The following is a 20,537-nucleotide window of genomic DNA, read 5'->3' as shown; positions in this document are numbered from 1 at the left end:
AGCTTGTGTGGTAATATAGATGGATTCAGAAATACGTTGGCCGAAATTTTGTATTTTCTTACTTCTATGCTCAAAAAAAGAACTAACACAAAATGCGCGTAAAAAGAAACTCGCCTCATTTGTTGCTACTTGAAACATCCTTGGTGCCATGAACATCTTCGCTTTCGGGCTAATGGTGCCTTTTCGTCCGTCCTTAAAGGAAGCGAGAAGGGTGTTGTGGTAAAAAAAACGTGAACAAAAAGAACTAGCGAACTAGTCCTTACTTTGGCCATTCGAACAAAAGAAATCAAAACATTACCGAAATTGCTAAGCCAGAGAGACGGGGATACAGTGTTGTTAATAAGTGGTGAAAGATATTCGAACACTTGGTCTATGGCTATAGCTAATGTTTGGACAGGTGGTCTTGTCGTTCCAGCGAATGCTTGGGAAAAGTTGCTGCCTAGAAGAAGACAAGACCGCTTGTCAGATGATAGCCCTAACAACAACTTCCTTTCAAACATCACCTTAATCCCACGTCCATTAACCTCGGAAGGCTGTGATATCGGCGTCATGCGTACTCTGGTCTACCGAAATTGGTGGCGGGGTATTTAATGCGCCGCATATGGTCTGGGGTTGCCCAACTACGAGCGGAGTGATAGAACTTTAAAAAAAAGAAAAAATTGCAAACATAAATCTTTTTGGCTAAATTTTTGGAGACATATGTGGCAGAAAAAATGTGCTAATATTACTAACCTTCAAACACCTTACACAAACACTTTCAACTAATATGTAGACCAAATTTGGTGTAGAAAAAGAGAGTGGTACTTTCAAAATACTTTTTTTTCAGAAACAACACCCAGACGAGATTCTGGGAAGTTCGGAAGGTACCCACGTGACAAAATTTTTTCTCTCCGAAATAGTCCAGCAACTCAATATTTTCAATGAAAGAAATCAGCATGATTTTTTTCGAATGCATTTGAGATCGTCGCCGGATTGGCTGGGACGTTTGGCGTTGAATGACCCTGTCACATATTCTGCGTGCACTTTCGTGTGACTCACGCTCTGACGAAAAAAGACCGTTTACATGAACGATGCCAGTAAGTGAGGCGGCCGCAAGCTTGACCGAGCCTTGGTACGACGCCTCCTCTGGGTAGAACTTTTCGCATCTAGATCGGCCCAACTGTGGCTTTGCTCTGCCTGCTGAATTGCCTCCTGGCATGCTTCTTTTTTTTTTTTCATCGCAACGCCAAGCGAGGTGGGGAACAAAAACTCGTATCGCGTGGCAGCTGGTATACTTGTTATTTCAGCCTCAATTGATGTACAAAGCACAACTTCAGCGCCCCATTAAAGTAGAATGAGCGGGATCGCAAAGTCAATCGTAAATCCACACGTGCAATCATAGGCCTTCCGATGTTCACCATGAATGCGGCACTGCAGGTACGTAGGTACATGTCAATACACTGGATGAGTTCATTCACTAAAGACGCAAGACAAAGATGCTAACTAAATGTTCCTGCCGCCGCTACCACAGTACATGGACCCTGAATCTCCTTTGCTTTATGGACCAACGTTGTCAGGTCACCCGTGAGATTATCGACAAGCGACCACCAATCAGTCACTTGGATGCGCTCGTCAGGAGGCGAAGGTTACACTTTCTCATATTCTCCATCACTCCGCTTGCTAGTTTCGGCTTCTCTGAAACTTATTAGAAACATATATGGACGCTAGGTTGACATGTATACTGCGCACTTCCTTAGTGTGCCCTCCTAAATCCCATGTGGACCAGACATGTTCCTACTCGTTGGACATCCACATTCTTTCTATACTATCAGTGATAAGAGCTCTCTGTGATGACCTTGGCCTGTCCGCAACCTGTCCGCATACACCATCGCGTTGACCAGTCTGCTGACTGTCGCTTATCTGAGCTCTGTTAGTTTGCTGTATTCGCCAATGTAGTGTTCAGGCAACATGGCGCGGCAGATGCCGCATCCTGTGACAGTCGTGTACCCCTTGCCTCTGCTCCTGTAAACCTCCTGTAAACACGCGGTAAATAGCATCGAAGAGATCGTGTTTCCCTGCATTTCTCCCTTCTTGGTTAGGATTCTGTCGCTGTCTTTATGGAGAACTATGCTGGCCGTGGATACACTGTAGATTTATTCCAGTATGTCGTAGGGTTCGCCGATGCCCCGATTCCGTAGTGTCTGACTTACTGCTGGTGTCTCGACTGAGTCAAACGCCTTCTCGTAACTTACCAAACCTATATATGTATAGAGCTTGGTTGTATTCCGCGCATTTTCTATGTCCTGATTGATGGTATGGGTACGGTCTATTGTGAAGTAACCGGTATGAAATTGTGCTTGGTGTTTTGGTTGATTTAACTTTAATGTTGCCTTAATTCGATTAGTTAATATTTTTGTAAATAATTTGTAGAGAACGAACAGTAAGTTGATCGGCCTGTTCTTTTTGAAGTCCTTGGCGTCTCCTTTCTTAAGGATTAAAATGATGTTGGCGTCCTTCCAAGATTCTGATACTCTTCCCGTCAAGAGACTCTTCGTATATAAGGTGGCCAGTTTTTCTAACACAATTTCTCCGCGATCTTTCAGTGGATTCGTTGTTACCTTATCCTAACCAGCGAATTTCCCTTTTTTCATTCCTTCTAGGGCTTTCCTTACTACCTCTGTCGTTACTGGTAGGATGTCGAATTGCTCTGGACTATTATTGCTTCTTACAATCTCATCCTAGTTGTTTCGGCTTCTATACAGCTCTCTTTCGAACTACTCCGTCACATCAACTATCCCATCTATATTGGTTATGACATTGCCCTTTATGCATACATCCGATTTTTGCCTATGCACAAGTTTCCTTTCGAATCTTTTTACGGCCTGCCCAATTCGCCCATGTTATACGTTCTGATGTCGGCTACCTTGTGCCTATGGATTAACTTCGAAAGCTCCACTAGCTCTTTATTGTAGTTGAATTTGATACTTTCGTGGTTTGTCGTCTATTAATGAGATTTTTCGTCTCCCGAGATAGTTCGCTAGTGTCCTGTCTAGTGACTGTACCTCCGACTTCCATTCCACACTCTTTGATGATACGAGTAAAATTATCGTTCATTGTGCCAACGCTAACGTCGGTTACCTCGTTTAGAGCCTCGAATCTATTCTGAAGAGAAACTCTGAATTCTTGTACTTTCCCTCACACTGCTAGCTCATTACCTGGCTTCTTGCTTATAAGTTTATGCCTTTTCTGTTTAAGTATAGGTGAATACGAGCATCAGCATTTTATCGTCACTGCATCGGATTTTGCTAACTACTACTACGTCCTGTACAACGCCTGAGTGGGCACACAGAATGAAGTCTATTTCATTTTTAGCTTCGCCAGAAAAAAGTAGCGTGTGCTATGAATCAGAGGGACAAAAAATCTAACCTTTGACATGTACTTGGCATACAAGATGTGCAAGATGCACGCATGTGCAAGAAGCACGCACGTCTCAGAGCCGAAGAAATATACGGCTCTGGCACGAACGTACTAGCTTTCGCAACAAATGACATATATTGAGGAAAAAGCACGGTAAATGGCAGAGGGCAAATTGGGTGCACGACAAGCGTTGATTTACGACAAGCCCAGTTTGCGCTCAGCAACTTATTTATGGACAAACTTGCCAGCAACAAATTTTCATGAACTAAAGCAGCTGAGAAAGAACACAACACCGCTTCGGCAAGACTTACTTCGTCTTTATCTAGAGAGGGAAGAAAATAAAAACATATACTTGTATTAGAATCGAGAGCGTAATTCAAACGTTATTTTGTGTTTTCTGAAAACAGACAAAAACGGGAGCTTCTAGAGAGGAGCCGTACCAAAGAAGGCGACAAACTCTTACCGGTGTCGACGGCGTCCTCATCTGGCCAGATTTTCCTGAAAATGGAGGAAGCATGACCCGATTTGAACAGTATTATAGCTGCTTTGCTGTTTGAACATTTTGACATTGAGTGCTCATTTCTTTTTTCTTGGTATACTTATGGCCTAAGAAAAGTGATTTTCGTTCACGCAGACTTCCTATTTAGTAGTGCCTTATATCGAAATGTTTTGTTTTTTTAACACTCAGAGTGGTCAAAAGTGGCACATTGCACATTATACCCCAACGGAGCACGCGGAAGAAAGTGATCGGGCAAGACGCATTGGTTTTTCAGTCTAATTTGGATGCTGTCCATATTCAGATCATTTCTGCGTTTTACAGTGCAAATGAAGAAATCAAAGTCGAAAATATTCTGCACGACCAATGAAATGGGTTGAATTGTCACGCGGTGCTGTTTCACTGCTACGTATACGCACTGTTTGCATAGCGTCTTCTGCTGTGCCAGGGGGCGGCACTTGCTGTGCACGATCATGTTGCACACCTTGCACCGACATCCGTAACCCAGCCAAATCTGAAACAAAGGAAAAGTAAGAGAGAGATTACAGAACACTCAATTACACACAAAATGCCACCAATTACGAAGAAATGCGTTGTGCACAGAGTGGCGTTACAAAGGTTGCGTTCTCATATCCCAATGCGTATTCGATACGCTGCTTTTGACATTTTTAGGTAATATTTTGAACGCTTAGCTGGGCGTAATGAATGTCTCCGATGTTAAGAATGTCTCGAATGTCTCTGGCGTACTGAATGTCTCGGATGTCTCAGTATCGCTACGGTATCACTTACATGAACACTATTTAAGCTGTGGATGATATGTGGGGTAGGCTCGCAGCCAGGAATTTTTATGCTGCATGGGGGAAGGGGGGGGGCACAGTTGTTGAAGGTTTCGAATAACACCTTTTTTATTATCTGTACTGGGTAAAACACTCACCTCCATCCTAATTTTAAAGGGGGGGGGGGGGGTAAGTCAAGACCCGCAGGGCAGAAACCTGGCTACGGACCTGATGTGGGGCATTACGTGCCAAAATCACCATGTGATTACAAAGCACAGCTTCATTTTTGGCCATACTGAATTTTATTAATTGCGCACGGACAGTGCACAATACGTGGACTTCTGACGTTTTACTTCCATCGAAATGGGCCCGCCGCCGTCGGGGTCTAACCTACGACCTCCGGACGAGCAGCAGCTGAGGAAGATTGACACCCATTGCACAATAAGGAGTCAACAATAGGAGTGTTTCTGGGGTATTGTACTATGAAGTGTGCTGCATCACGCCTTTCCTTGCAAATCATATATTGCTTTGCAAACCACGGCAACAATGATCTTGCATTCAGACCTTATGAAAATTGACGATGGTATTGAAAACGGCACGTCTTGGATTTCGCAGTATACACAGACAAACAAGGGAAACGAATGCCAAATATTAATCACGTGCATCTTTTAAGCACGCCGTCCTTACCCGGTTGTCACAATACTTGCATACGATGATCTTCTTCAGAGTAACATCTTCGAACTTATGGGCCAAGTTTTTCGGTGCTTGAGTTTTCATAGTGGACGACCTAGGTGGAACGTAGAAGGGTCACATACAGGAAGCGCGTCTTGAGCATTCAAGTTGAAGTTTTGTTTTGAGATGAACTAATATTTCGTTACTAAGCTGCACTTTAAATGTTCGCTTGGTTTGATTATGCAAGAGTGAATCTTGTACGAAAAAAATGTTGTGGCATTTCAAACAGCAGGCCAAGTTACAATGCATCTAATAAGGAGAAGACGTTTAGAATCTGCAATTACAAAAAAAAAAGTCTTGCAGATAACTGCTCTTTCAGAAACAAATTTATTGCGATTTCAAGCGCTGTCTGTTAAAACAACTTAAGCTGATACATTTGCTAAATTTTTCGGATACTAGAAATTCATGACGGCCGAGAATACCTTTGAACGATCGACCAACTTATGTGCTTCGTTCTCAAAGTTTAGAATCGTAGTTACGGATCTCTTCTATGCAAGGAAAGCGGCTGTACGCGCTTTCGTCTAACGAAAGTGTGTTTCCAAACATTCCCACCGACATAACGTGTAAAAAGTATTAGAAGTGAAATCCGTCAGAGAGGTAGGCAAAACTTGCGTAAAATGAGGTGCCTGTTCAGCAAAGTAGTTAGGATATCGGTGATTAGGCTGTCAGAAGCAGTCACGGGAGGTGCTGGTAGCGGCTATCACTGCTATAGTATTGTTTCCCTTAGTTAATGTTGTGTTAAGTTTGCGTACTGGCTATTTTATAGACGATCTTGGTTAATTTATCTCTGCGTATTCCCGAAGACGCTAGAGTATCCCGAAGAGAGTGGCTTTGCTTACAGCATGAGAAAGTGGGATTGAAGAGACGCCGATGTATTATTACACCGATGAGTGCATGCTGCCTTACCAGCTAGACTCTAGTCCCATCAGGTCGTGCATTTCTTCCACGTCCTGCTGGGGACCGCCCCTGAACTTGTATTCTCCCTTGAAGACGAAGTGAAGCGTAATGTCGCCGTAACACAGCCGCGGGTCAAAACCATTGAGCGTGGAGTACTTGTTGAGATCCCTGTTGAGAAGATTCAATTGTTGAAAAACAACACTAGCAACAAGACATTCAGAACCAACTAGCCAAATCAAGAAACTTAAGCAACAAAAAAGCACAAAAGACGCACCGTTTTGCGAAGTTCTCTGGAAGTATGAACTACAGGCTACGTGCGCTATTGAGTAAACAAATATGATTGTACATCTGGCTCGAAGGTGTACAAACGAAAAGACGTTCCGGCTGTGAAAGCCTCCGCTGGAGAAAGCTAGCAGAGAAGTCAAACCTATGGTGCAACGTTCAGTTATTACGCTTTGAAAAGAAATCGTAAGATACCCAGCCATTCACGCAGTGCGAAAGGCTCCGTCACTAGGTGTTTATAACTCATTGCTCATGTTCATCCGTTTTTTAGCAAGTGACCAACGCTTGACTTGGGCGAGTTGCCTCATGCTATACGGCAGGTAGAACGCAAAAAGCTAGCGAAAGAAACCAGAACAGCGTTCTTGCCTATCTCTAATTTTTACGCTGTACCTACAATATTCACCAATAAATGAAAATTGACAGCCATTCCTTTGTAGCACGAAGCCACAGCGAGACCCATACGGATATCTCAGAAAGTTTTTAGTTGTCGAAACATTTTTCCTAGTCCTGGGACCGAACTCGGGACCAGCGCCTTGCAGGGGTGATCATTCTAGAAGTTGAGTTGACCAGTGTCACAAACGAGTGCTGAAACCACCCTCAAAGAGCGCCAGAACATGGCGCCAACCAAGCTTGCACCACAATTGAAGCTTTTCTGAAGTGTAACCCTCTTACCTCCTGCCCAGACCACGCCCGCCAAGAAAACGACCACCAAGCAATAAGGCGCGTCCGTCTCCACAGAACAACAAGCTAGAAAGTTCTAGCCCTCTCTCTAGCTTTCTCTGTGCTACGTACAGATGAGTTGTATGGAATATTAGCGTACTCAGCTGCAACCCAATATAAGAAACATACATTGTTGCAAACAATATGTGGCCATGTGCAACAAGCTGTCGTAATAGCCACTGCATGGCGAATTTCTATTTCCTGGTCAGCTAAAGTCGTAAAACGACTAACCCGGCAATGCGTTGATCCCGGGTTCGATCCCTGGACCAGCACAAATTTTTTCGGGAACTAAGAAGCTTTCTACCTGAGAAATGGGTATTGACTTCCGTGCGTCCTCATGCTACAAAAAAACGGTGATCCATTTCCCTTTGGCGACGCTTGCGCCACCTTGCGGGATTAAGCAGAACTCACTTGACTTGTCTTTCTAGCAATGACGCGATCAGGAACCCGTCTACAGGTGCATTTGTTCGCTCACTTGGGCAGTTGTTGGAATTCGGGACAGAGCAACTTGATCACCGGCCCAAAGAATCCTTGCGTAGTCTTCTGACATTCGTCCAGAACGTACGTGAGTGGGATGCTATTCTGAAAAAAAGTGTAGGCAACAGCGCGTGTCAGGCGTTCCCCGGATAATAGATTACACGCAAAGAGCATTATCTCGTTAAAAGAAGTGCCCAACGCGTCTGAACTTATGTGCGCTTCATTCACAACTTCAGGGGAAACTTGCTAGCTGTCGAATTCAACTCGGACAGTGACATCAACGGAATGCTGTTAATATCATAAAGGAAGCTAGTAGCCAAGACTATGCTTACATAAGCCAGCATGGTGTCAGAGGGTCTCTTCTTCATGCCGTGGAGGCTGATGATCTGGCCCTTGCTGAATATGCCGATGTTGATGTACTTCAGGTTGTTTTTTACATCCAACGTGAATTTTTCCAGGAAGACGGGGTCCTTGAAAAAAAAAATGACAGTTGTCGATTCTCGGTAGTTCTTTCAACGGGCATGGTATTATTTAGCATTCGTAAGCGAAAATGTCACACAAAACTGCACTTATTAACTCGCGCGTTTAATGAAAACTCGCTGTTTTCATCTTAGAAGACTGGGCGTGCTAACACGAACACGAGACAAAAGTTGATGCTTGATACGTGGGGTTTAACGTCCCAAAACCACCATATGATTACGAGAGACGCCGTAGTGGAGGGCTTCGGAAATTTCGACCACCTGGGGTTCTTTAACGTGCACTCAAATCTGAGCACACGGGCCTGCAACATTTCCGCCTCCATCGGAAATGCAGCCGCCGCAGCCGGAATTCGAACCCGCGACCTGCAGCGAGACAAAAGTCAAGACAGCATAAATGGTGCTTATGTTTTGTTCTGTCTTATGTGTTTGCACGCCCAATTCTTTAACATGCCTGCCTACCTACTAGCTCAGCTCTTCATTATTCAGCACCAGCATTGTTCTGTGTTGACAACAGTTGACCATGCCTAAGACGGCGGCTCGTAGTCATTGTAAAGAAAGGAACAAAGTCCTATAAGCACAAGGGGTATTCGTTTCTGTTTAGGCCAGTGATCTCAAGCACGTAGCCCACGGGCCGAATTCAGCCCGCTGACCTTGCGCTTTCGGCGTGCGGCTGGCACTTGACAAGTCCTCGTCCGATTTTTTTATGACATCAGGAGTGTTGGTGACAACGCTAAATGGTGCTGACATTACTTTCTCGCCTATGGTGAGTAATAATGCTTCGTACGGGTAAGCTACAGAAACGTGACTAGTGTTAAGCATTATATTTTTCGTGAAACACCCCATGAGGCCATCTTGCATTGAAACATAACTGCTGAACAAATTCTCCATGATTCAGGATCGGCATCCCGATTTAAGTCATTCTGGAGATCAGTATCGATATACTTTTCGAGTCCAGAAGGGCGATCCGCTTCAGAAATGGCTCATATTTAAAATAAATGGGAATGAGGTTACTTCAATGGGCGACGTTAGCTGACTTTTAGTTTAGACTCCCCACCCGGCATGTCCCGGGCACTGCTGACTTCTTCACTGCCTCGGCCATTTGAACGACTAGATTTTGTGACTGTGGCCCGGTAGCTGATGTGAGTTTAAGATACCTGGTTTATACAGTCATCTTCAACTGTTGCTGCTTAACATTTCTGCCGTATTTTGCAAAATTCATCCCGACTGTATTGGGTAAAAAAAAACACTTCTTGTAGTTTTCAGAATACGCAGTGGTACTTACTCTGGTTGAGAGGACGAACTGAGTCCGCTCGATGGGCTGGTTCTTCGATTTAGCGCGGGCTTGAATCTCCTCGCTGTCTCCAATTCTCTTGAGTTTTTGAGCGCCTGCGACAGTTGTATTGTTTGAACTTAAACTCACAGCAATGCACAGAATTTCCGTCACTAAGACAGGAAGCAGTACTTTGAAGCAGGAGTTCTCCAGCATGTTGCACCCAGGGAAGCCTGCTGAGCACCACTACGTGCTAAAACCCCGCCCCCCTTTTTCCAGCTTTTACTAAACTTTTTTCCCCGCTACGTTCATGTGCACTACATTCAAAAACAGGAATATATAAAAAATAATCACCGGCGTGCAACTGAACGAGATCACGCGTTTCGGTTATGCACTGAGGTGAGCTTATTGACACTCGAGAGTGAGTAATGGGGGTTGCTTAGATGGATCGCAACCAGGGTTCGCCATCTAAGTGATATGCTGCGTGCGAAAACATCAAAAACAAATAAGTGACTCGAAGAATTCCGAGAAGAATCCTGCGGAACCCCTTTTTGGAAGTCCCTTAGACGAATCGCAACTCGAGTTTGCCATCAAAGTGATATGCTGAGTGCGATAACGGCAAAAACTTATCAGTGGCTTGCAGAATTCCGAGAAGAAGCGTGCGGAAGCCTCTTTTGTATAGGTTCCTTAGATGAATCGCAACTCGGGTTCGTCATCTAAATGTATGTTAAGTGCAAAAACAGCAAGAACGTATCAGTGGCTCAAAGAATTCTGAGGAGAAACCTGCAGAATCCCCTTTTGTAGGTTCCTAAGATGGATCGCAACACGGGTTCGCCATCTAAGTGACCTGCTGAGTGCGGAACCGGCAATAACTTATCAGTAGCTCGCAGAATCCTGAGGAGGAGCCTGCGGAACCCGCTTTTGGAAGTTCCTTAGATGGATCGCAACTCTGGTTCGCCATCTAAATGTTTGTTTAGTGCGAAAACAGCAAGAACGTATCAGTGGCTCAAAGAATTCCGAGGAGAAACCTGCGGAATCCCCTTTTGTAGGTTCCTTAGATGGATCTTAACTCGGGTTCGCCATTTAAGTGATCTGCTGAGTGTGGAACCCACAAGAACTTATCAGAGGGTCGCAGAACCCTCTTTGAGAAACCATGCTTTCAAGTATTTATCGTTTAGTGACCACTCTAGCATCAACGCTTTACAACATAATGCGATGTTTCCCATCGCTAGGAATAGATAATCAAGGTACGCGTTTGTTGCTAGCGCTGAAAGACATCGAATGTGCGGCACGAATGAGTTCATCGCTCAGCCTTAGCCCTCTGCTAGAAGCATTGGACGTGATAATGGAAATAAAACTGCTGCAGATTTAACGCGACGATACGCAACTTTCGTTATGCCACTCAGCCAAGTTGTTTCCTGGTAGGCACCTCCAGTCAGTGCTCAACTTTTGGTCTACATTACCTCTTATTTTAGTATCGCTGAAGCCTGTTAGCTTAAATAACAAGGAAACAAGTTCAGTAACGTAGATTTCTAGGTGACTTGGTTCATAGTAAAGGAAACAAGTGTACCGAGCAGGCTAGCCAGCGTCGTCTTTGTGGTGACAATAGAGTTCTTTGTCTTGGTGTCCTCCATCGCGGATGTTCCAGGAGCGGGCGCTGACTGTTCACCAGGCTAAAAATAAGAAAAAAAATAAAAACGAGCAGTTTTTGTGTATTTTGACGACTAAAATATGGCCTTACATTTTCTTGCAGATGCGAGCGTGCATGCAAAATATGGCCATGGTGTAATGAGTGCAGAACCCATTTAGTTGGTTTATTGAAATTTTTATATAGCAAGACGAAGTCGACAAAACAAAATACACGCATTACCGTTCACACAGCCTGTTTAATGCTAAGATTGTGATAGCGGTGCCCAACGAAGGCAAACTGATTTTTTTTTCTGACTGTGCTACACTGAATATAGAAAAGAAACTGCAGACAATGAAGTTTAGAAGTTATGATCACTTATTTTCATATGTTAGCATCTAACAAAAAGCAAAAAAAATGATGCCTCGATGTATTCCCGTGCTTGGAGAGAGAGAGAGAGAGAGAGAGAGAGAGAGAGAGAGAGAGAGATGCACGCTAGTAACTAGGTGCGTGAATACAGCGATGACGTTAAGCCTTGTTTGGGCTACTGTGTTTTTAACATTTCCTCTCTAGGGTTTCGACGTTTCACTATAACAAGGCGTGCGTCTGGCCCTGAAGCCCTATTGGATAGCTTGCGCCGCATCACTGGGTGCGTATACTCGAACACGCACATTTAGGCAGTTTGCATATCTCACTGCATATCTGAACTGCATATCTCAACTGCAGGTGCATATCTCAACTGCAGACCCTGCTGCACAATGTGCAGCAGGGTCTGCAGTTCAGATATGCATGCACTCTTGGTCAAACCCGGGGAATAAGTGCGTGTTGTTGCGAGAAAAATTTTACTATGTTATCATATGTAGCACATTTTTCCTGTTTTTATACACAATTTGTCAACATTTGACAGATTTAATTGAGTGTCCGCAACAGCTTTGTGGGCACCGCCTGTCGTAGGAAATGGCTGGCAGGCTGCGTACGCAGAACTGCTACGGATGCCCAACTAAGTCTGTCTATTATTCCTTCGCCGAGCGTCCTACAGTATGCCTTCGACTGTTCTGACGTAGAACCAGCAGAAATGTGTTGCGGCTGTGTATGTGCCATCCGCTCAAACATCGTGCAAACGATATCTGTCACAGTCTGCCACATTTGCCGAAGAGCAACCTCGAAATAGCAAACGAGCAAACGGACTCTGAGGCAGGTTCTGAGGCAGAATGGGCTATCACTCATTGTGCGCGCTGCACCACTCATGATTACGATGATATTAGATTACATTTACTTCATTTTGGTAGTCATTATTTACGCTGAGTTGACTGACTCAATTTGAAGTGTGAAGCTGATTTTGTCCCAGTTTACATCGTTTAAATTGTTTACCCCTAAAGCAGTAGGTGGTGCGGAGTGCGAAAAAAAAAAGCTGCGATATAAGCACAACTCAACTAAGTCCCACATCCCAGCAATACATGAATAAATTAGGCTGGCGGCTTATGCGAACGGAAAGAAAAATATGCCGCTCTTTGAAACTGATTTCGGAACATACCTTATGGGGTTGGGCTTGTTGTTCCTGTGCGGCTTGCTTGTGCCATTTGAATTCGGACTTTCTCTCGACTTTCATGGTGACTCTGCATGAGAACAGTTGATGTTATTTTATCCATACAAGTTGCACGTATGCCTCCAGTACGTGCTTCCTTACTTTTCACCGTGCTTGGCCAAGAGCTTGTAGGCTTGCTTGATTTCTGTGACGTCTGTGCCTTTGATCGATACCACGATGTCTCCCTGAAAGAGAGACAAAAAAGGGTCACTTAAGATACCTTCTCACTGTTATAAAATAATCCGGGCTATGTCAAGCAATCACTCAAATCTTTATAGCAATTAAATCTTTATAGATCGCTAAAGGGCCACTCACCAGGCTCTCAAAATACAAAAAAAAATGAAGCGCAGTATTCTCTCCTGATACTTCTAGTCCTTCTTGAGCACTCCTGTGACGCAGATAGTAGTTCTCGTGACGTCTATAGTGTCCATGTTCTCGACTGGTGCATACGCGCGAGATATGAAATGTGGTTTGTCTCTTCCACTGCTTTGCCATGCAGCCACCCATCCATTCTTTTTTGTCTCGCATGCTTATTGTGCATGATCAGCCGATCACTCTTCATTTTGTGCGTTTGCAACCGTGCAAGCGGCGTTAACCGCGTGCAGCCGAGAAGCCGGAAATCCTGATAGGCTCTAGTGCTCAGTGCTGCCATTGTTCACGTGCTTTTAGGAACTAAGGGGCGAGGAGGATACATCGCGTCTGTGAAGGGTAGTGAAGGAGAGGAGAAAACTTTTGAACGCGGAAAGGAGGGGTGAGAGACCCTTTAAAGAATTATGCTTCAAGGGTAAGACGCAGCAAGATTTCCTGTAAAAACGCAAGGGTATGTTACAAACAGCAGATCAGACCGTTAAAAGAAGGCAACATAAACGACAAGCAGAGATATACCCCACTATTACCTCGATAAGTCCGCCGGCTGCGAAGGGCGAGTTTGGCGCTATAGTGTCCACGACGACACACTCTCGAAACCTGCCTTCGATTAACTTCTGTAAAAGAAAGAACAAAGCGTGTGCTTTGGTACGTGCAATCTTCAGATATCGTATGTTCACTGCGTACTATGTACTCGCTCATTATTAAAATCCAAAACATTTATTGCACGTAAGCTATAAAAAGTAATACAAAAAACAAAAAATAAATACATTGGGTCAGCATTAAAAGCACGCAGTCAGCGATGTATTGTAGAACATAAAAATTATCCCATGGAAATGTAAACAGGAAGAAACGACTTTTACAAATGTGCTGATTGTTGGCCTATTTGGTACTTGCTTAATGACATGCGTAGGCCGCAAATATCACAAACACAAGTAAAGGAACACTCAACCACAAGCACATCCACAACCACAAGCGCTGCTTGTGCTTATGGTTGAGTGTTCCTTCACTTGTGTTTGTGTTATTTGCGGCCAAAGCATGACTATTATAACATTACCTGAAAAGGATGTATATAGGCTTCGCCGAACGAATAGTGGGAGCCCGGACAGATTATGGCTAGTGCTGACTATGGTTTGAGAAACGTCTGAAAACGGTATTCTCTCTGCCAACAAAGTATTAACACAGTGCACTGCTATGCCTCTGTTTCAGTCTATTGAACGCTTCACCGTACAGTACTAAGGACAAAACCTTGGTGAAAGTTGCTACATTTTTGATGTGCGGTGGAATTTGGTATCTCATTTCAATAACGACGATGGTAAGAAAGAAATTTAGGCACAGTCTCTGCCGAAGCTGAGACTGTCTCTCCGAGTTTCAGCTCAGTTTTACAGGAACGAATGAAAACATGCTGGCAACTTGACACCTGCTGGACACACACCAGTGAAACTACTTACCAGTGACCTTAACGCATTGTTGTAGCCATTGCTGTTTACCCAATGCTTACCTCCTTGAGTTCTACCCCAGTAGCCTGACCCCTCTCCTTGTTTATCTCTAGCTCGATGGGAATCCAGGCTGTGCCGACAATGTTGTCCACGTTGATCCACTGCGAATCCTCTGTATGAGAAAATGTTTGAAGTACACGGACTTAACGCAATGAGGAATAAACTTCTCAAGTGCGAAAAACGCTGAAAAAAAGGGCATTTTCCATTTTCCCTGAGAAATAAGTAAAACAAAAACAGCAAGAAAATCGCACTATAAATTCAGAGTAAAGCGCTGCTTCTTAGACACATGCTGAAAAGTTATATTTTAATGCGGTTAACATGTTTCATGAATAAGAATCCTCACACTGTGGCCGTGTGGGAATTCTTGGTGAAAAATGAACTTTTGGGGGATTGTGCGAACAACCTATAATATCATTATGAGGGACGATAACATGAGAAAAACAAATTTGGCACCCAAACTTACATAGTGCTCTCTGAGTGAGACGAAGAAGCTAATTATTGAGGCTTTTAATCCTGCAGCCTGCGTTCATGGCTTCGTTTTTTTTTTACTTAATGTATATACGAGATATTTGATGCTTGTTTTTATAATGTATTCATCGCATTTCCTCACCTTTGCTTGTGGGGCGTTCTAGCTGTTTAAACGTGCTGTTTTTTCAATATTTCTGTAGCCTAACATGACTGCAGTGCCCACAAACTAAATAATAAATATAAAGCTTTCTGAATGACACACTGGAAGACTGTAGCTAGGTTGTGGGCACGAGACGTGGCCCACGTAATTGTGAACATATATTTCATTGAGGGTCATCTGTTAAATTACTTTAAAATAGAACGGTCGCAAAAACTCTGCATTTTTGCGCCGTTGGGTATTAATGACAAGAAAAAACAAACAAACAAAACGGCGGTTGCTCACCGATGGAGACCATGCAGTAGAGTTGGAAGGATCCCTCGCATAGCACGATCCTGGAGCACTCGACCACCGTAACCTCGAGCTTGCCGCTATGACTGATCTTCTCCTGAAGTGGTGCCGCGATACGCAAGTTCGGCAGCAATACGAACGGCTTGATGCGAATCTTGTAGCTCGGGATGGTGTGCTTGATGCGCAGCGTCCGCTTGATCTGTGAGGATCGGGAGTTCAAACAGAAATCAACTGTAGTGCTCTTACTTAACCGCGACATGCGGCGAATTCATATATACTGTTATGCTTGGTATAAAAGCGAATGCAATGAATGTGTAAGAAAGAGGGTAAATAGAAACGAGTGAGTTGACTTGCGCCCTGCGTTTTAATGCTGGCGTGCCACATCGGGACAGATAGGGGGAAAGAATTGAATGATAACAAAGTAATCAAGTTCAGAGACGGAATGAAGACAGTGTTGGTGTCAGGCCAAAGCATAGCCAACATTGTAACCCAACCCTTAAATATTAGCCAAGATTGGCTCTGCTCAACTAGTTCTGCAAGTAAACGTGGTAATATAAGTAACGGGACTCAGTGCGATGCTAAGCGAGAATGAATGACTAGGATGGTTCTATACAACAGAGACAAACTGGTGCATTTTGGTTAAATTGCAGTGTCGCGGTGTCACGCAGCGGACCACAAATGACTAGGTTTCTCAGAATGTTCAGTATATTACAATGTGACCCAATGTGTTTCTAATGAGCGGTGTTCAATCGTCGTGTGAAACCACACGTTTTGTGATGCGATACTGCAATTTTACTAAAATATTGAGGTTTTTTTTATGTGCAGAACTGAGACTCTGCCTCAATAAACATTTTTATTTCGGCTATGATTTTTTTGCTTATAACTCATTCAGGTATAAACAGAGTGCCGCGTGCAGATGTCCCCAAATTCTGGAAATGTGAGGTGGTGAACACGTACCGTTGACGAGATGATGTTAGCAATCTGTGGGAAGCTCTGGCCCTGGAGCGAAGATTCCACAGATATCAAGATCTTTGGTTCCTGTAGGATAGGTAACAATTAAGGTTACACGTTACCGCCAGTTCGGTACGTTTTTTTTTTTTTTTTTTTTGAGAGTTACTATCAAGGGAAACACTCGATCAGTTTAATCTTGCTTTAAATGTTCTAATTTCAAAACAGTTCAAAAAACAAAAGGTTCACACAAATGTGTTTACTGCATAGGAAGTTAAACACACACACATACATACACACACACACACATACACACACACGCACACGCACACGCACACACGCACACGCACACACGCACACGCACACACAAAGACATGGTAAACGCTAAACTGTCACTAAAATATGAAAACTTGTGTGTGTCTTTCAATGTATAGTCGTCATTCCTTACACTGTGAAACAGAATAATGGCGCACCGGCCCCGCCGCGGTGGTCTAGTGGCTAAGGTACTCGGCTGCTGATGCGCAGGTCGCGGGATGGAATCCCGGCTGCGGCGGCTGCATTTTCGATGGAGGCGAAAATGCTGTAGGCCCGTGTGCTCAGATTTGGGTGCATGTTAAAGAACCCCAAGTGGTCAAAATTTTCTGAGCTCTCCACCACAGCGTCTCTCATAATCATATGGTGGTTTTGGGACGTGAAACCTCACATATCAATCAGAATTATGCCACACCAACGACCTCGACGATAATCTTCAGTATAAATATGCAAACCAACAAAAGGATGAAAGCGACAACAAGAACTGGAATTTTGAGTTACTTCATACAGACGAAAATACGTCGTTTGACAAAGCGATGGTGACCATTGCAGACAGTCTATCGCACTTCCGAATAGATAAATAGATAGGAAGGGGGGACTTAGTTACTTTATTCTGTTTTGGAAGAAACTTAACTCACACTCTACACTTCATCACATTCTACACTTCGTCGATATCATTAGTTGAACCTCCGTACATCAGTTTGCCTATAGTTGGACCAGAAGAGGTTGAAAAGCTTTTAGGGTACACATTACGTCACCACTAGCGTCGCGTCAAAGTTCAGTTGAGTGGTATACATTTGGGCTGATCTTCCTTAATAAGACATGCCGCTCTATTCCATTCAGTGCGTATAGCCCACCTCGTAGAAGGCGAATGACCAGTGCGTGTAGGGCTTTCTGGAAAACTGCAGGCGGCTCTTGGCCGAGAAGTGGTTCACCTTGACCGCTAGCGAAGCCACGCCGCCTATGATGAGCTCGGCGTCCACAGCAAGAGTCACACCACCGGCGTAGTCCAAGCTGATGAAGATGTCCACTTCCTGATAACAAAACAAAAAAGAGAGTTGCTTTAGTGCAGTATTCACCAGAGGGACACTCCAATCGAAAATGCACCGCCAGTGCTCCTTGAAAAGTACTACAGCTATAACTACAGCTAAAAAAAAATTGGGGGACACTTGAACTCGATCTTTTAAAAGTAGCACGTGAGAGCGTAATCGGGCTGGTGTGCATCAACTTCTGAATAGCTAGCCTGGTTTCTGTGCCATGTGCATACCTCAACCGTGCCGTAAGAAAACGTACAACTGTGCACGTAACATTGAGGGTTTCAGACTATCTTTTATTTATTTTTAATTGTTTTATTTACAAAATACTGCAGACCCATTTAAGGGCCCCAGCAGGAGGGGCAAAGATCGTAACATCGCACACAGGTGTAAACAGCATGCTCTGTACAAGTACAGTTGTCAAGTTCCCACTACGCCATATATTTGTTCCTTTTGCGAAATAGCGAAGGGCCTACTGAGCGTCTGTAAGGCCAAATACGAACCTACGCAGCTGCTTACGCTGTCGACGCTTGCGCGGCTTATCGTGATAAATTCTGTCTGATCGCTTTGTAATAGGTGGGCCTTTGAAAAAAAACCACGCGTTACGTAATTCAGTCGTGTGCCACGCAGTATTACATGCATTCAATGAACTCCTTTTATTACGGGACATTTATATAGCGTCTGTTATCGAAGAAGTTACTAGAATCAGGGCATGCGCTGTACTGTCGTGATCTCGTCTTTTGTATTCGTTCGAGCGCGGCTCCCATTTTGTGTCATTGTGAACCCAAACCAGCTCACTAGCCTTTGTGCAATGCATCTCTGCAGAAGCTTCAGCTATGATTCACATAAAAAACAGCGCTGATAACGAGGGACAAGAAAAGAAGGAGACAAACAGTGCCACTGTCTGCCTCCTTTTCATGTCCCTCGTTATTGGCGCTGTTTTTTTATGTGAATCATGCCGTACCAACTCGCTCAAGCAACCACATTAGCTTCAGCTATGGCTGTGGGTGAAGCCGACGTTTTTTTATTAGGTTGTAATTAACCATATTGTGATAAGGATCTGTCACACTCAGAGTGCGAAAGGCTGGGGCAGTGAGAACAAGCATGCGGGGCAAACCTTGATTTTAATTGTATCTCATTAAGGCATGTAAATTATGATAATCACGATTGAAACGTGCAAATATATCGAATACCTCTTTAATATAATAATAATAATAATAATAATAATAATAATAATAATAATAATAATAAATAGTTGTGATACAGTGCATTCATTCTCTTTTTTTTCTCGTCTTTGCGAGCACTGCGCAAATCAATCTCCTTACCTCTAGCGTTTTCCAAGTGTCATGTAGGATGACGTCATCGACAGATATCTTCGTGAAAGTAAGGAAATCGCTGCCAAGGTCAAACTCGCGTAGCTGCAGTAATAAATAGTGATGAAATTCCATTATAGGTTAGTTTATACCTGAGGTGATTAGCGTTGATCTGGCTATCTTTCAGCAGTTAATAAATACAGTGATAAGCTGAGGATATGCCGTCGTATACATGGCAAGTGCATGAAACAAAAATAGATGGCGTGAGCGAGTGTAGTATAGTTGTCATGCGACCTTGCATTATTCAAATGAGGTGTAGCTGTAATGAGAAAAGTCAAGAAAGGGAAAGAAGACAACCAACCGTTTGTAGCACGAAACCAGAAGAAAATCCATACAAATTTCTCAGAAAGAAAAGCCTCTCGGTTGCTGAAAAATTCGTCTTGGTCCGGGGTTCGAGCCCATCGAAAGCAACGCCCTTCCGGGGGGGAGGGGGTTGCTCTGCCAATTGAGTTAACTAGAAAAATAGCAATTGACCCGTTCGCCACCCTGCGGTTTTCCGCAGAACTCATTTGCGATTTGCAATACATGTGTCCATGTGCTTCGAGTTGTCGATGAATTCGCCTTCGCGCGGTCAATTGCTGGCTGTGACGTATCTCAGTGACGTATTTCCGTGCCGAAAATACGTCCCTTAAATTTTGTTGGACCCTGCCATGAAATGTTTTCGAGTTGAAATACCTAAAATCGATTACGTTTTAGTGAGAAGCGTGCTGTAGGACATGAGGTTTGAAAGTTGAAACCGAGCCCCAAACATACTGGCAGTACATTGACGCGACAACTTCTTTCTCCCGACCTAACACAGTCATCGCTGTAAAACATCAGGCCTAATGCTTAGGGACCTCACACATTTGCGAAGTGCTCTAAATAGGTCGATATAAGCGTTTAATACATAAACAAGTCTCATTAGTTCTGAAGAACAAGCATAAAAAGGGTTGTGTGCTACCATTACAGCTGTGTATGCGCGTTCACGTACGTCCTCAGGATGGTAACAGAAGTAGTATACGTTGTGAAAAGCACCTCACTACATCCAGGCCCTGGTGAAAACGTTTGCTGAATCACTATTAAACGAAGAAGTTTCGAAGACTGTGGGCAAGTGCCTAGAGTAAAGGTTACAGGGAATATAACCTTCGATTTTCAACCAACACGTCCTTAGACAACGAACGCTAATTACATGCTAAAAATATTGTTGCTGGCAACGAACATTAAGTGGGCCATGTCTATTTCCAATTCTAGACAACGAATAGATGCGACAAAGCTGCACAATAAATGGTCAACATGAATTACGAAGGTGGCACTATAATCGCGAATAATGAGCGGATCTTATCACTTCGAAGTGAATGTCTGATGAATGGGCT

At 43.8% G+C, this 20,537-nt stretch overlaps 1 protein-coding gene across 1 annotated transcript; it reads right to left on the bottom strand.

The window, feature by feature from the left end:
• Positions 1 to 40: 40 nt before the first annotated feature.
• On the bottom strand, positions 41 to 19,260 carry LOC119169258 (uncharacterized). Its single transcript, XM_075885934.1, has 17 exons — positions 19,138 to 19,260; positions 17,636 to 17,812; positions 16,476 to 16,556; positions 15,513 to 15,717; positions 14,605 to 14,714; positions 13,634 to 13,720; positions 12,840 to 12,922; positions 12,687 to 12,768; positions 11,096 to 11,198; positions 9,538 to 9,641; positions 8,109 to 8,246; positions 7,775 to 7,881; positions 6,307 to 6,465; positions 5,356 to 5,455; positions 4,312 to 4,406; positions 3,860 to 3,894; positions 41 to 192 (listed from the first exon to the last, which is right to left on the bottom strand). The coding sequence occupies exons 1-17, from the start codon at positions 19,258 to 19,260 to the stop codon at positions 170 to 172; spliced, it is 1,812 nt and encodes a 603-aa protein (XP_075742049.1). The 3' UTR covers positions 41 to 169.
• Positions 19,261 to 20,537: the final 1,277 nt, after the last annotated feature.

Source organism: Rhipicephalus microplus, chromosome 2 (genome assembly GCF_043290135.1).
Source record: "Rhipicephalus microplus isolate Deutch F79 chromosome 2, USDA_Rmic, whole genome shotgun sequence".
In the NCBI taxonomy this organism is placed as follows: domain Eukaryota; kingdom Metazoa; phylum Arthropoda; class Arachnida; order Ixodida; family Ixodidae; genus Rhipicephalus; species Rhipicephalus microplus.
This window is presented reverse-complemented; position numbering and strand designations above follow the sequence as displayed.

Excerpts from the sequence above, each read along its gene's own strand:
- LOC119169258 (XM_075885934.1), bottom strand. The coding sequence starts at position 19,260 with ATGGAATTTCATCACTATTTATTACTGCAGCTACGCGAGTTTGACCTT. Across the intron at positions 13,721-14,604 it reads CTGGGGTAGAACTCAAGGAG|AAGTTAATCGAAGGCAGGTT; the intron begins GTAAGCATTGGG and ends TTTCTTTTACAG. Across the intron at positions 9,642-11,095 it reads GACGCTGGCTAGCCTGCTCG|GCGCTCAAAAACTCAAGAGA; the intron begins GTACACTTGTTT and ends CAACTGTCGCAG.